Source organism: Lagopus leucura, unplaced genomic scaffold, assembly GCF_019238085.1.
Source record: "Lagopus leucura isolate 7727_CA_CO unplaced genomic scaffold, USGS_WTPT01 Super-Scaffold_100004, whole genome shotgun sequence".
NCBI classification, from domain to species: domain Eukaryota; kingdom Metazoa; phylum Chordata; class Aves; order Galliformes; family Phasianidae; genus Lagopus; species Lagopus leucura.
This window is the reverse complement of record NW_024962264.1, coordinates 58,626,833-58,641,484: the sequence shown is the minus strand read 5'-3', so window position 1 is coordinate 58,641,484 and position 14,652 is coordinate 58,626,833. Positions and strand designations below refer to the sequence as shown.

Here is a 14,652-nt window from a genome sequence, read left to right as displayed (position 1 = left end):
ACCACTTTGCACGTTTTACTGGAAGAAGGCACAGGACAAGAGTTCTATGAGAAGGCAAGAGACCTTACTGCTTATAAGTTAAGCATGGTGGATGCTACTCCACTGTGCGTTCTCCCTACTAACTCATAGGTAGAACAATTTTTCCATACTATCTTGTAGTACGTGGGAGGGAACACCTTGTTCACAAATGCATAGGATAGAATGTAACTGTGTCCATATGACTCTATTAGCACAGCTATTCAGAATACGTATTTGTTGTTATTTTGTTTTGCTTTAGGGTTTTCTCTGAAACCCATCTTTTAATAACATTAATTTGTTGAAATATCAATTGCCTGTGTGAAGTTGGAACCTGAGATTTGCTGCTTGATATATTAATGATGCTCAGGTAGAACTTGGATAAATTCAGCAGTTATTCTACTTCACTGTGTAATATGTTATGGTTGATAAACCATTTATTTTTCACCTGGGGAGAATTGTTAAGGCTTAATGTTTAACTGTGGAGGCTCTGGAGAGTCAGAGAGAGATGGATGCTTATTTTATCAAATTAGAGAGGATGCTATGCTTGGTGTAGCTTGGTGACAGGCATGAGAAGGTCTTATCTTTAGTTTCTCCTCTCTGGCATGTTGCCCTCTGCCAGTCTGTGACTTGGTCAAAATCCCACAGTTTTGTCACAGTCAGTAAGGCAAAAGTATTACTAAGATTACTTATACATTAGTGATTGGGGTAATTCTCAGCTAATTTACTTCTTGATAGATATCATCTGTTTTAATGCTTTAATTTTAAATCTGAAGTGTCATGGTGCTAGCAAAGTTCATCTCCATTTATTTGCATGCAGCTGTGTGAAGATGAATTCATAGGACAAACAAGGATTTTTTTGCAGTCATTAATGTTTGCAGTTGGGAAATATTCACTGTTCAGTGTACAATAGATTATTGGTGATGGTGCATTTTTGGTATTCACACATGCTTTTGGAGCTAACTGTAATCTATAGTCATGAAGCATATAATGACCGGGTTAATGACAGTTGGCCTGTGGTATTGATTTACTACGCAGAAGTGAATATTGAGTCTTTCAAACCATCATTGCTGCTGTAAAAACAGCAGCATAATAAAATTCTGTTAGTTCCCACAGATGAGAGTTAATTTTAGTCATTTCTACATTTTTATCTTACAGTGCTTTGTTATATATGTTTTCCGTCTGTTTAGGCTTCAGATCAAACCATGCTGATTTGCTAATTGCTTTAGTGATGCTACTTGTCTGTGTAAGTGATGATAGCTGTACTGGTGCAATACCTACAAATTTAAATGAAAAATCTGCTGCTTTTGCCTTTAGTGAGGTTTGATTCAGGTTGTACTCAAGTGAAGAGCAACTGCATGCCTGAAAGCAAGAACGGAATCTAGAAAACTCTCACCTGAAATTTGAATGCTGAAATTCTGAATGCCCTGTGTTTCTTAGCAAGGACAGTGGAAGGCTAAGAAAGAAATTCTAAAAACAGAAAGAGTACTGGAGTATATAGAAAACAGAAGGTGTAAAGAGTGTAGTCTAAATGTACTTTCATATGCACAATTCATGTATATATCATGATAATTATTTACCTTGAAATTTTCTATTTAAATACAAGAATATAGATAACAAGAATCTAGCGCTAACTGAAAAAAAATATTTTAATAATAATAACGTTTCTGGACAGCCAAGGAGTCAAGATATTGAGTGCTTGGTCTTCTGAGTTCCCACAGACTTAGAATAACCACTCGGTATATACTTAAAGCTTAAATGACTTCAGTAATAAATCAAGTTTACTAGTAAATATTAAGCCATATCTTCATGTTTAGTATCAGCTTATAAAAAACATTTATTGTAAGGGAAATGCATTTATAAAATTCACTGGTTTACTACCATGTAATTGAGTACATGTTAACTTCCGTGCTGAAAGATGCATCAGTGGAGCTGCTAAAAGATTCATTCTCTTCAGGAGGGCAAATAAAGCGATTGCAAAGTGTGTAACAAAGCTTAGTAAGAACAATTCTCCTACTTGAGTAATAATCAATTGAATTATCATGGTTGAGACTACAGAACACAGAAAGGAATGGGGTATTACCTGCTTTGTAAAGAAGTATATTAATGATAATTTTGAGAAGTACAGAGTATCAAAGATGATGTAATACATTCAACTGGCCTGAAGTTTTTGTTCATGAAGTAAAACAAAATGGCAACACAAATAGGCTTAATTTAATGATACTAAAGTGTGCTTGTTTTTTTTTCCTTATGTTCAGTATGCAAAATCACAATTTAGGAATATGAAACTAAAGGGAATATTTGGATTCCTAAGCCTACATCTCTTACAGTAGCAGATACAACAGCTTGAGTTAATGTGTGTGACAATTGTCCCATATGTATTTCATTGTTATACATTGTAATCCTTAAAACAACTGCTAAAATACGTTTGATTTAAATATATATTATGTTCTTATTTTTTTCATTAAGGAATTTTATCCATCATCTAAGTGACTTGAATAATAGCTAAAAGCATATCAGTTTATATGCATCTTTGTTTAAATTTGTACACGTACCATAGTTACACCACTGTTCACTATTAAGTACCTTACATACCTGCATCTTGATATCCTTGAGAAGCTGCTTAAAAGAGTGATATAATGAAACAATATTCTTGTCTTTGTTCTTGATGATATGCTAGATTCAAAAATTCAGCATCTGATATAGTCCATCCATGGTGCACATCCTGTAAATATACATCAGCGTGAACCTTTCAAACATTTCAGAGCCAAGGACATAAGCAGCTTAGCAAATCCTCCTTTGTCTGCTTTGTGCTAAAATTATCAAATTGTTTTCTTTGATTTGCTGATGGACGTAAATCCAATAAGAGTGGGTCACAGGAACTATTAAGGTGATTTCTATACCCCTGATTAGAATTGCACTGTTGTGTTCTCGCAATGATAGCAGTATGACAAAAAGTGTATTTTGCAGGCAGATAAATGCTGATGTAGCTGCCAGTAAAACGAAGTTTGTTCCTATGGGCCTTTTACTTACTCTTTTTCTAGAAAGCAAGAATGTTGGGTCTGCAGCTGGATGAACTTGCATGAAGTCTCATTGTTTCAGCAGCTGAAATTTGCCATAGAATTTTCTTTCCTGGTAGCATTTTCCCCAGCTAGCAAATGTCCTTGAGGACTTGAAGCCATCCAAGGTGTTGGTTCAGGACTGAGAACAGTTGGCTTGTGCTACAAGTGAATTGGAGAGGACAAAAGACATAAATGAAGATGTTCCATTTCGTTTACAGCACATCCAATGTGCATAGCTATCCGATAACCAGGAAGCATCAGAATTCTCAAAATCTGTGTTTCCTACTAAAAAGGAAGCTGAGAGATAAGGTAAAAAGCCTGAGTGTGTGAAATGAATTGCATAATTGCACAGAGGGATGGCCATTTCTCATCAGAATTTGAAGTATCATGAAAGAAAAACTAAGAAATTTAAGAAATCTACACATGTTCATTAGATGGTAGGGAAAATTTGCACATTGGCTTTTCCGAGTAGCAAGGCACTTCTTTACACTTCAGATCTTTCTTTGTAATGCAAAATTTCCTGAGATGTCAAAGTCTCAGAATGATGACAAATCATCTGTGGGCTGATTTATTACCTTCAGAATAAAAATGAAGGCTCTATGATTGAAATACAGGGCTCACTGAGCTCACTGGGAGGATTTCCATTTATTAAGTGCTCCTTTAGAACGGGTAGTGTATTCATGGAAAAGATACTTAATGTAGATGGATTGCTAATACCAACTGTGCATACATACTTCATGCGTACTATGTGGGATGTAATCTTTTTTTTTAATTGAGCAGTTTTTTCATACTTGTTAAAGCATTCAATGATATGAAGTATCTGAAGTGCAATATCATTTTCACTACTAGCTTTGTTATCTGTTCTTCTTTACTCCATAAGGCAGGTTTTTAAACCTGTGCTAATAGAATTTATCTGTTACTCAAAGTGGAGTAATGTTTCCAGGTGAATATCCATCTTGCTGTTTGCATTTCACATAAACCTTGATTCCTCAGATGGTCCAGAGGTGCTTATATCCTTGAGGTTGCTGTACAGCCACGAGAACCAGACCATACTGAAAATAAAAGAAATTTCCCTTTGAAATGAACACCTAGCATATTTAACTGGTTCTCCATTGGCAGTACATTAACATCCTTCCATTGAACCTCACCTCTGATTTGAATGGTCTGCAAGGAACCTGCTGCCTTTATCTCAGTGGTATGCTCTATTCATATCTGTGCTGGCTACTCATTATTACAAGGTGTTTTCTCGGGAGTACTGAAGCACTGTGGAACTGTCTATGCTTTGTGAAAGGCAGCAAGATACAGCAATGTTATGCACTTCCATCTTGGTGCCTCAGCCCTCTATTACCTTAGAAGTAAGAGCCGAGTGTCTGAATTTCTGAATTTCCCTGCCATTACTGGAAGATACACAAAGGCACTTGCCATCCAAATTAACCAAAGTGAAATAACTACTTAAGTAAATAACTGCATTCAAGAAGTGCATCTTGTTTCCCAGAAAGATGGACTTTCCACCGTGAGGTGAAAAAAAATGATGGTTATGTGCATTTAAAAGAAATACACATATTAAGAATCTTATGCTTGGGAAAAATACTCAATTTGCTTCTTTTAGGCAGTTTGACAGCCCTGAGTGTTTGGTACTTGAGCAAAGTTTCCATCATATGCCTATCACTTAACTATTGTCTTCAAAGAATATTTATGCTTTAGGTGCCTTAGCCTTCTGGATGTTCTTTCTCTTAGCTTACCGTTAGTTTATCAGGGTGAATGCCACGGGACTGAGTGCCACCTTCCTTTGCCAAACTACTACTAAAAAATAATTTATAATGGATCTTAAATGTCTGTTCAAATTGCAGTTAAGTAATAAGGCACATATTGCACATCTTCAGCATGTTTTTTCTGTGTCTGACTGGAAGTGCGAAAGGATTTCCAGGAGGAGCCTGGCTGCTGACTGAGCAGTTCTACTACTGCAGCATAGCTTGGCTGGTAGAGCCATCTGCTGTTACCTTGGGATGGCAGCAGGCTGGCAGCCCCTTTTGGCTGCTCGCAGGACCCCGAAGAGCAGTGGCAAGAAACTGCTGGTGGAACTATGATTTATCAAGTAGTTTTTTTCTGTACTAAAATGGATGCTTGGAAGACATACATGCAGGTGAAGTGGTAACAGACTATTCACAAATCTGCCCATCCATCATCCTAAAGTTTTGTGAGTTTTTTATTTGCTATTGCAGGTTGAATGGCAGATCTGTATTCAGTATTTTGGTAGATTGGTTGTGAATGCAGGTGTGGAGCATAGTATTAAGGACCCATATCCTAGCACAGCCCTCTTCTTTTTTATGGTTATATTCTCATTGTGCTGTTTCTTTTCAGCTTTTTGTTTGCCAAAGCAGCTCCTTTGTCTGGCCTTGTGATTTGACAACACCGTGTTATTCTCAGGAACCCTGCCAGTTCCAGAAAGCACTCATGGGGCTAATGGGCAGCTATTGACTGTAGTAACATAGGAGCTGCTGGAACCCAGCTTGAACACTACTTTGTTCTGTCCCTCATGCCTACCCTGATTGAGGCCAATACCAAGGCTTTTCATGGAAACATAATTATTGTCCTGCTTTCAGATTACCCTTGTCTTCCACCCCCTTCTAAAATAATGAAAATAAGCAAAAGAACAATTTGTAGGTATCTTCTCAACCAAGACATCTTAGTGTTTTAATAGCACTGTACCATAGATTTTACTGGTTCTTCACACAGTCTGCTGTTCTGTAGAAATTACACTGGTTTTAAACTGCCTTGTTCAAGCACAAAGCCAAAGGTATCATTGTATTGAAATATTTATACCTCCATAAGACACAGTAGGAAATCTTGACTTATCATCAGCTTAAAGCTATAGCATGATAGTAGATGGAAAATCCTGACAACAATAAAATATTTCTGCATGATTTGTTGTTACAACTGTGCTTTGCAAACATAAACAAATCAGAGTTCATTGAAAGCAACTAATCAAGTGCTGTGAGGATCTGAGAGTGAGTCCACAGATTCTTGATTGCAAACACTTGCAAATAAAAGGAAGAGTTGATAAAGATGTAAGCATTTGTACTGAATATCAAGAAGTTCTGACTTCAGTCTTAATTAGGATGTGTAATTTTTTCTGTATTTTCTTTCTCAGTGGTTTACTATAGCTCGTGACTGAAGAACACATGTTGGTGTTTCTAGAAGATACTCTTATTTAAGCTATTTTTATTTTATGTATCTTATGTGTATTTTTGAAGTCATATTCTGCAAATTATTATCTCACTATGGTCAAGATAATGCTATAAATGCAGATATATGCACAAGGGGAAAATATGTTTATTTTGATGTATTAGCTACTCTACGTGAATTTAAATCTCTGTGTTGATTTTGTTGTGTTTTTTTTTCCTGTTGCAAAATTATTTCTGTATTTTTAAAGGCATCTTTTGAATTACATGGAAATAGGTAATGAATTGAACAAGATATTTCAGGATACGTAAATAGCTGAGCTGGGCTGACCCTGTGCAGTCACGGGATGTTGACTGCAATAGTTACACCCACTTCATCCCCCTGGATAATCCTCCTGCCATACTCCAGGGCAACACGAGCAAATACGTGCAAATAAACAGCACCAAGCTTTTATACAGTGGTGGAAAATTCCAGCCCACTGTTGCTTTTTAGAACAAATTCTGTCCTGTAGGTTTGAACTCTAGTTCTTGTTGCAAAGGTACAGTATATTACTCGATTGAAGTTTAAGTCTTCTGTGTTCTATTGCCATTGCCTTTTCCATGCATGTAAAGAGAATGACGGCTATTTAAACATTTGTATTCTTACTTCAGCATGTCATTTTTAAGTGGCAAACTTGGAACAGGTCTCTTAATAGACATATATGTGTGTATGTTTGTGTATATATATAGAAACATCTGCCCTACAGGCAATATTCACTCTGTTTTTGTCTGCCCTACTGACACACATCTTGTCATTTCGAAGATTTTCTGTAAACAGATTTTCACGCATATGAAATGCAGCCCTGTATGTATTCCTTTTTAATTTCTAGGTTGTCTTGGTATTTAAACTGATTCTTAGGAATGCATAATTTTTTTCACCCTAAGACTCTTTTCACCCACCTCTAATGTAGTTGCACCAAGCTTAACAGTTATGACGGGTTATAGGTAAGAACTGCAAAACAGAAAACTCAGCCTTCATTTTTAGAACTATTCCAAATAACTGGAGAGAATAACTGAATAGCTGTAATCTTCTGAAAAGATTAAAAATTCATGAGGGAATAATAACATCTCAATTTTTACTTAATTAACAGAAATCTGAAAAATGCTGTCTAATTAAAATGTTCTTATATAAAAGAGAACTTGCTCCAAACCCTGAGGTGAGAAAAACCCCAGGTGTTCAGGGCTGTTTAGTGTTCTTACTTTTTCGGAAGGATAGTTCTCCACACACATTGAAAAAACATCTTGCACAATGAATCCTGAAGGTGAAAACAGCATTTAAAGTTATTGCTTCTTTCCACTCAACTCCCTGCAGTCTGATTTTATCACAGAGCATGGCATCACCCCCAGAGTTGAATTCTATCACACAGGTCTGGGATGCAGTTGTAAATAGGAATCAGCAGAACTGAAATTAGTGGGAGAGAAATATGAGTGTGAGCTGATAGAGCAGAGAACTCAGAGATGATTACATCTACATGGTTCATATCCTGTGGCTTCTCACAGGTTTGTAATATTCCTGCTACATACAGTATATGAAAGCGATTGCTTGAGAGACAGAAATGCTGTGAGCCGAGAGCAGATGAACTATAAATCAATTCAAAGGTAATAGAGGAAAAGTGAAATTAATACAGCTGTGCACCAGGCATTTGTTATTGTCAGCAAGGCTTCATGCACTTATGTTATGTGAGGGCAACCTGGTTTGTGCATTTATATTATCTGGGGAAATCTCTGAGTGATGTGGCACGTTATGGTGGGAGGGTTTTGATTAACTTAATCCAACTGCACAGTGTTCAAAACAATCATTGAAACAAAGTCTTTTCTTTAAAAAAGCAGCAGTAATATCAAGATTATTGTTTGCAATCTGCCTGCAATATTTTTATGGCAACAGCTGTGGGCATGCTGAGCTGTGGGGTGGATGTACCTCATCTTTTGGGATATCTCCAGGTTAGATTCAAAAGGTTAAACCCTAGGCGTTGTGGTTCCTAAAGCAATACTGAATAGTACTGGGATCAGTTGCTGCTGCTAGGAATGTTGTGGGCTGCTGTGAGGGTCAGGCATTTCCCACCATTGGAAGTCCTTGAGTTGAAAGCAGATGAATGAGTCAAACCTTCATTTGATCTCACTGGTGTATAAGTATTGACTAGTTGCTCTTCTGAAAGATATACTGTTCAGATGGATAAAATAATAAAATAATAATAAAATAATTTGGGAGTGGTACAGCAGCTCCTACGTTCAATTTATTAGCGTGTGCACAGAAATTAGACCGGAAGATAATTTTCCTTTCAAAGTTCAGGAACTGCTAATAACCTTAATTTTTATAGGCCAGGGAGAGGTCAGGCAGTTAATTCCAAAGAGCTGATAATTTGAAAAGTTGCTCCTTCATTCCCAGAAGCTGTTAGTAGGAGATCCCAGATTTCTACCTGTAAAAAGAGTTCACGAACTTTATAAAGTCTACTATATACTAAACGTACTAATAAAATGCATCCTCTTAATCTAAAAGCCCAGTAAACTTATTATTAAAAAAAAGAAAAAATAGAGGGAACTTACAGAAAGGAAAGGGGAGCAGAAATAAGGTCAGATGTGTGGACCCAACAACAACCATATTTTTGGAGATGCTTTGAACAAGTAAGGTTCTTGAAGTTAGAGAGAGCTGTAGTGGAGATATTCTCTCTGATGCTGGTGGGAGAGGGTCATCATAATAAAGGGTCTGAATGTCAGAATGGCATCTTGGTGGTGAATTGAAAGTCTAAGCATGCTTATTTTTTCTGGTATAGCAGAAATATCTCAGAAGCATAGTCATGTTTTACAGGAAAGGAAAGTGGAGTGTTAAAATATAACTGTCATAAGCTGACTCTGTAGGTAAGTAAAAAAAAAAAACCTTCTGGCAGTTACAGAGAAAGCAGTCTTGTTGTACTTCTTGGAATTTTGGTGCTAACTGGCCTTATCTCTATATGTATCTTAAAAGTATGATTTATGAGTGGTGAGTTTAGACAACCTGGTAGTAAACAAGATGATATGAAGCTTGTTTAAAATGGTGTTTTATGGAAATGTGGAACAATCCTACCATCTGCACGGCTAGTATAACTGAGCAGGAAGTGCTACATTAATAAAGGGTATTTATTCTGTGTTTAAGCTATTTAACATATTTTTGATTCATATGCTTTCCAAAGTAGATACTATAAGATCTATTTAACTTTTTTTTTTGTTCCAGAGGATTCGAGAACTAGAAGATAAAATAGAACTTCAAAAAAGGCAACTCAAAGAAATTGAGGAAAAGGTAAACCTGGTCAATAACAATGATTTTCCTTCTCGTACTGATTTTTCCCAGTTACACTGATGGTAATAGGATTTAACCTACTCTTGAGAGATCTATTTTAATACAAGAAGGATCAAATTTTAGTTCAAGTCCTTATTGCAATAAACAAAGCTCTGTCCCTCATAAACTCATGATCATCTGCTGTTTGGGTTTTTCTGTCAAGTAGGGAAGTCATTAGACTAAAACAAGGAGGATTTTTTTCCTGTAGTTTAAGTCAAATAACAGCATTATGATTTGTTTATTTGACAGAAGAGGCTATGTTCGTCCTGTTCCATGGGTAATGCTTAGCAAATCTCACAACTGTGAAAAAATAAATAAAATCTCTTAATGTTACTACTACCAAAATGTAAGCATAGTTTGTAGCATAGATACTAGGTGAGACAGCTTGTGGTAAACTGGAAAATAGCAGTTAGCATAATCTGTGCTGGCTCTTATGTGCAATGTTTGGGGAAAAGTACTGGAAAAGAAATACTATAATCACGATCTGAACAGAAAGCTGGGAATGAGTTAAAATTGTTAATGTTTTCTCTCTTACTGTCACATTGACAGGAGACCTCTCAAGGTTTCATCTTCTACTCCTAGATAAGTGCAGGGTTTCCTTCTATATATATTACGTTTACAGTTTTTTCTTGAAATGAAGTCTCATTCAGAATTTGAATGCCTGAAAGAAATTTGTATTGTCAGGAAATCAATGAATGATACACTTCTACCTCATTGCTCTTTTTAATGCTTAAAATGTAAGTGAATGGAGAATGACATTTACATGACACTGACACTGAGCGCGATGACTTCCTGTGGAGGTAAATTCTTTCTTTTGAAGGAAGGGCAGTTTTGATAATGGAGCCCACTTACTGGCTGGAGCTATGGGCAGCACGTTGCTTATAGTTACTTCTTCATTAGTATGGATTTTTATTTTCCCTCAGGAATTTATTCAATTTTTAAGTATTATGTAAAATGCTTTCAAATGAGAAGATAAGAATGGCAGTATTTTTACCCTGTAGATTCTTCAGCAAACTGTCCTGTTTCCAGAGGCTATCAGAACAATAATGCAAAGTCTCAGTTTCATTCTACCTGCCAGTGCATGAGGAGCAAGTGCTGTTTAAACACATTGAGCTTTTCTCATAACTGACTCTCTGGCCTTTAAGTTGCATATAGCTTTTACCCGTGTCTGGGTAAGTTTTCTTGCAGGAAATCTTTCAGGCATGTTATTATGAGTACGTACTTGACTAAGTCACAGAGCTAAGCCTGATTTTTCTGAATTGTACATGAACTACAGATGTTACTGTTTGCAAAAGCTATCCTAAGATAATGAATTTTGCACCTTCTTTCCTCTTTTCAGAGTCAAATTTGTATACTGATCTTTCAGGCCCAATAAATTAGTATTAATGTAAATTAACTGCTGTTAAATTATGTCACTGGATTTCATATTACATATCTTACATCTTCTTCTTTTTCTTTTTTCCTCATTTTCTTTTGATCTTATTTTATAGTTTTTGTTCCTTTTTTTGTTTTTTTCACTAGCATTCATTCTGTGGCCTTGATGACACAACTGAGTCAAGACATGTGGTTGGTATTCTTTATATTGTTTTGTACTCAATTTTTAGCTCTTGGATTTTGGTATGTTTTTAGAATCATCTTTGTAAGGCTTTGAAACCCTGGGAAAGCGTTTACTGGTTTTGCTTGCACATACAGGAAGAGTCCCTTGTAAGATCCAAATTGATGCCTTCTATCTATCTATCTATCTAGCCTTCTGCAGAAAATCATTCTTTTTTCAACAAGAATTGGTTTTGCATTCTAAGATACTGAGTGTCTGAACTGCAGTGGGTACTTCTCAATTCTGTAGAGCAGGTACATTTTAATCTTGAAGTTCAACTGTTACTGAAAGATTCTTTCTCCCGTCCTGTGTTTGGTTTTCAGTTGTATTTTCTAAAAGTCCTGTAACTATACAAAAAGTTTCATTTTACTTTCTTAAAATCCTTGAAGCCACAAAGTAAATTAAAAAATAAATAACTCAATTTTCTATTATGAGATGATGGGAAGAAGTATGACTGACCTTCTTTGTGCTTGTGAACGCAGTAAGGATGAGACTAAGAAATCTGTCTTTCTTTAGACATAACTGTAATTCCCACTGCCCCATTCACAGTGCAAAGGACAGAGAGAATTTCTTTAGCTGTAGCAGCACTATAGCTACAGTGGCTTACCTTTCACACAGAACAAGAAAGAGAGATTAGAATAAAATCAGTCCTACTTCCATGGAGCAATGTAAGTTTCCTGCTCCTTTTCACAGCCTCAGTGACAGAGGATTAAGATGTGGTTTAAAACCACTGATTTATTTTTTTTTTAACTGAAAATTATGCCACTTTTGCAGTTTTTCAAATCTTTTCCTTCTTTGAAATCTGTTCTGAATTATGTCCCGTTTACCATGGCTGTGCAGTCATAAAGCCACTCCAGATTTCCAGGGGTTCATGGCATATCAAAACTCTAGCGTGGAAGACAATTTCCTTTAATTTGTTTTGCCAGCAGTGAATCTATCCCTGAATAACGTAACACAGCAAAGACCATTTTAAGAAACCTAACAATGGTTTCTTGTTGGTGAGACTCTTAAACATTCTTCCATATTGCTAGTCAATCTGGTTTGTTTGCTAATGGCTGTTTTGTTCTTGTTATTTTGAAGCTAACATTAAACTTTTAGGAAGACTTTTTGATGGGCGTGAATGCCAACATTTATTACAAAATTAATTTTGTCTGTCTGAAGCTAAGAATACATTTTTTCTTCTCTTTTTTTTTTCTTTTATTACCCAGGTTATTAAAAGAACCTATGGAGTGAACAGCTGAGTCCACATGCAAAAAAAAAGAAAACATTTATTGAGCAGCTTTAAATTGGTGCATTTTTTCATAAAAGTGTTTGCATAATACTTGAAGCTGCAAAATATTTGAACTTACAATTAGAGTTTTTTTAAATCTATAGCTTCAGGCTGGAATGATTTGATAATCAAATAGGGACCAGCACATCATACACACTGAAAAAAGTATAAAGAGAATTTACACTCACACACCAATCAAACACTGGAAAAAAAACCAAGTGCAATTACTGGATGCTATGTGAACTGTTCTCTACCAAATAGTTTTCTTACAGTACTGAGATCTTTGTCTCCATACTGCATGCTTTCAACAAATGTCGTTTGCATTTCACGCAGGTAACACAAAATCTCCTTTTTAGTATCCATATTAAAAAGATAAGTGTTTGACAATAAATTCTCTGTAGTAAATATCTGACAGGTTAAAAAAAAAAAAAAAAAGCAAAAAAAAAAAAAAAAAAAAAGAGAGAGAGAGAGAAAAAAACAAAAACTGTTCTGTGTTGAAAACAAAGAGAGATTTAAAGCCCCGCAGTGACAAAATTCATATTAAGTTCATAAGTTGGAAATTCACAAGTGGAGAAGATGTAGAGTTTGGAGATAAGGCAGGGTATTAGACTGGACTAGAAGATCTTGGAAGTGGGTAAGAGCTGCAAGGCAGAAGTGAATTTTTGAACGTTCCTAGAAAATTAAGAAATAATTTGTGAAGATAGCCCTGGGAGAATGGAAGATCATGAGACGGACTGAGAGGTCAGGAAAACAGAATGTACAGTGTGCTGTCCTCAGTTATCTCTTAGGAAGAAAGAAAGACTTGAAGATATGGGTGTATAGATGAATGTGCTAAACAGATAAGCATTTGCAAAGAAATATCTGGGAAAATTTTATCCTCACAAAAGAAAGTTGACATTAGAGACCAGGAAGAAAAAATGGCACAATTGCAGACAGCAGAGCTGGATATATACAGTCAAGGACATTAGCCACCTGAACTGCAAGAAAAACTTCTTGTGAAGCACAGATTGAAAAAAATGAAAGTTGAAAACAGTTGTTTAAGATGGAGAACCGTAAGAAAAATTCAAGAAGGTTGTTTTTCTTTTCTTGAAAGAAAAACCCAATTTGCTCTTTCAGGGCTGGAAGGACACTGTGAAGAAATAGGTAATTTTGATTATTCTGGAATGTAGAGGCAAGTTGACAATATTATTAAAAGCACAACATTTAAAGACAACTTTCTCCTCAGAATTGTATGGAAAATCTTTATTTTAAAAGGGACTGTGTAGAAAATGACAGAGGGGCAGGTCTGCTTCCATGAACATGCTGAACTCAAACACAAAAGTAGGGCGGAATAAGGTGGTTATGGTAATATATTGGATAAAGTGAAAGTTATAATTAAAAAAAAAATAAGGCAAGGAACCATCAAGGCAACACAAATAAAGCTGAAGAACAGATTTATCTTAGCAACTGAATTTCTCCCTTTTGGAGGAGCAAGAAGCAGCTTCAGAAGAAGCCAGCTCTCTCAAATCTTTTAGGCTCTGAAGTATGATTATTTTCATCAGAGATGAAAAATCAGCAGCCAAGATGATTTATCTGCTGAAGTATCTGGAGCACTCAACAACATTATTTCAGTCAGATGTCGTGAACTGGGGATCATTTGAGTGTCTGACAAATCCTGTTTCCTGGCACAAAGCACAACAAAAGTTAGAAACTTTAGAGGTTTTTTTAGAGAAAGATTTTGTTGCTCACAATGTTTGGTTCAAAAAGGAACAAGCATTCACAGAATGTGTTTTCAAATAGAGACTTTTCATGTTTTAGTTAAAACTTTTTTGCACTATAATAACTGAATATGGAAAAATTAGCTCTTTACTGCAAAAAGAAAAGTTTTGTCTTTATTCTGAAGAGAGACCATAAAAGTTGTAATCAGAGCTTTGGATAACCAAAACAGAAACTGGTGACGTGACAGAAATTGGGAAGAGATTGGATTGACTTGGGGAAGAAGTGCTCTTCTACCAGACATAGCTTTGCTCCTCTCTTATTTGGAAATTAAACTGGAAGCATAGACAAATGATCACTCAACACGTGAATGCAACATTAAGTGCTCTGCAAGGACAGGAGATGGTCTTGTTACAAAGCAGAAAAGGTATGATCAGTTTTATTATCTCTTATGTGTTTTATTGAATCGTAATTTGTGTGAC

The 14,652-nt window shown here is 35.9% G+C and overlaps 1 protein-coding gene across 1 annotated transcript in view; it reads left to right on the top strand.

The window, feature by feature from the left end:
- Nucleotides 1-12,461, top strand: part of JAKMIP1 (janus kinase and microtubule interacting protein 1) — an 81,479-nt gene extending 69,018 nt beyond the window's left edge. Inside the window, exons 20-22 of the mRNA XM_042871683.1 lie at nt 9,507-9,572; nt 11,133-11,177; nt 12,414-12,461. Of these exons, the coding sequence (XP_042727617.1) occupies nt 9,507-9,572; nt 11,133-11,177; nt 12,414-12,446 (144 nt within the window). The 3' untranslated portion in view covers nt 12,447-12,461. The remainder of the gene's footprint in view (nt 1-9,506; nt 9,573-11,132; nt 11,178-12,413) is intronic.
- Nucleotides 12,462-14,652: the final 2,191 nt, after the last annotated feature.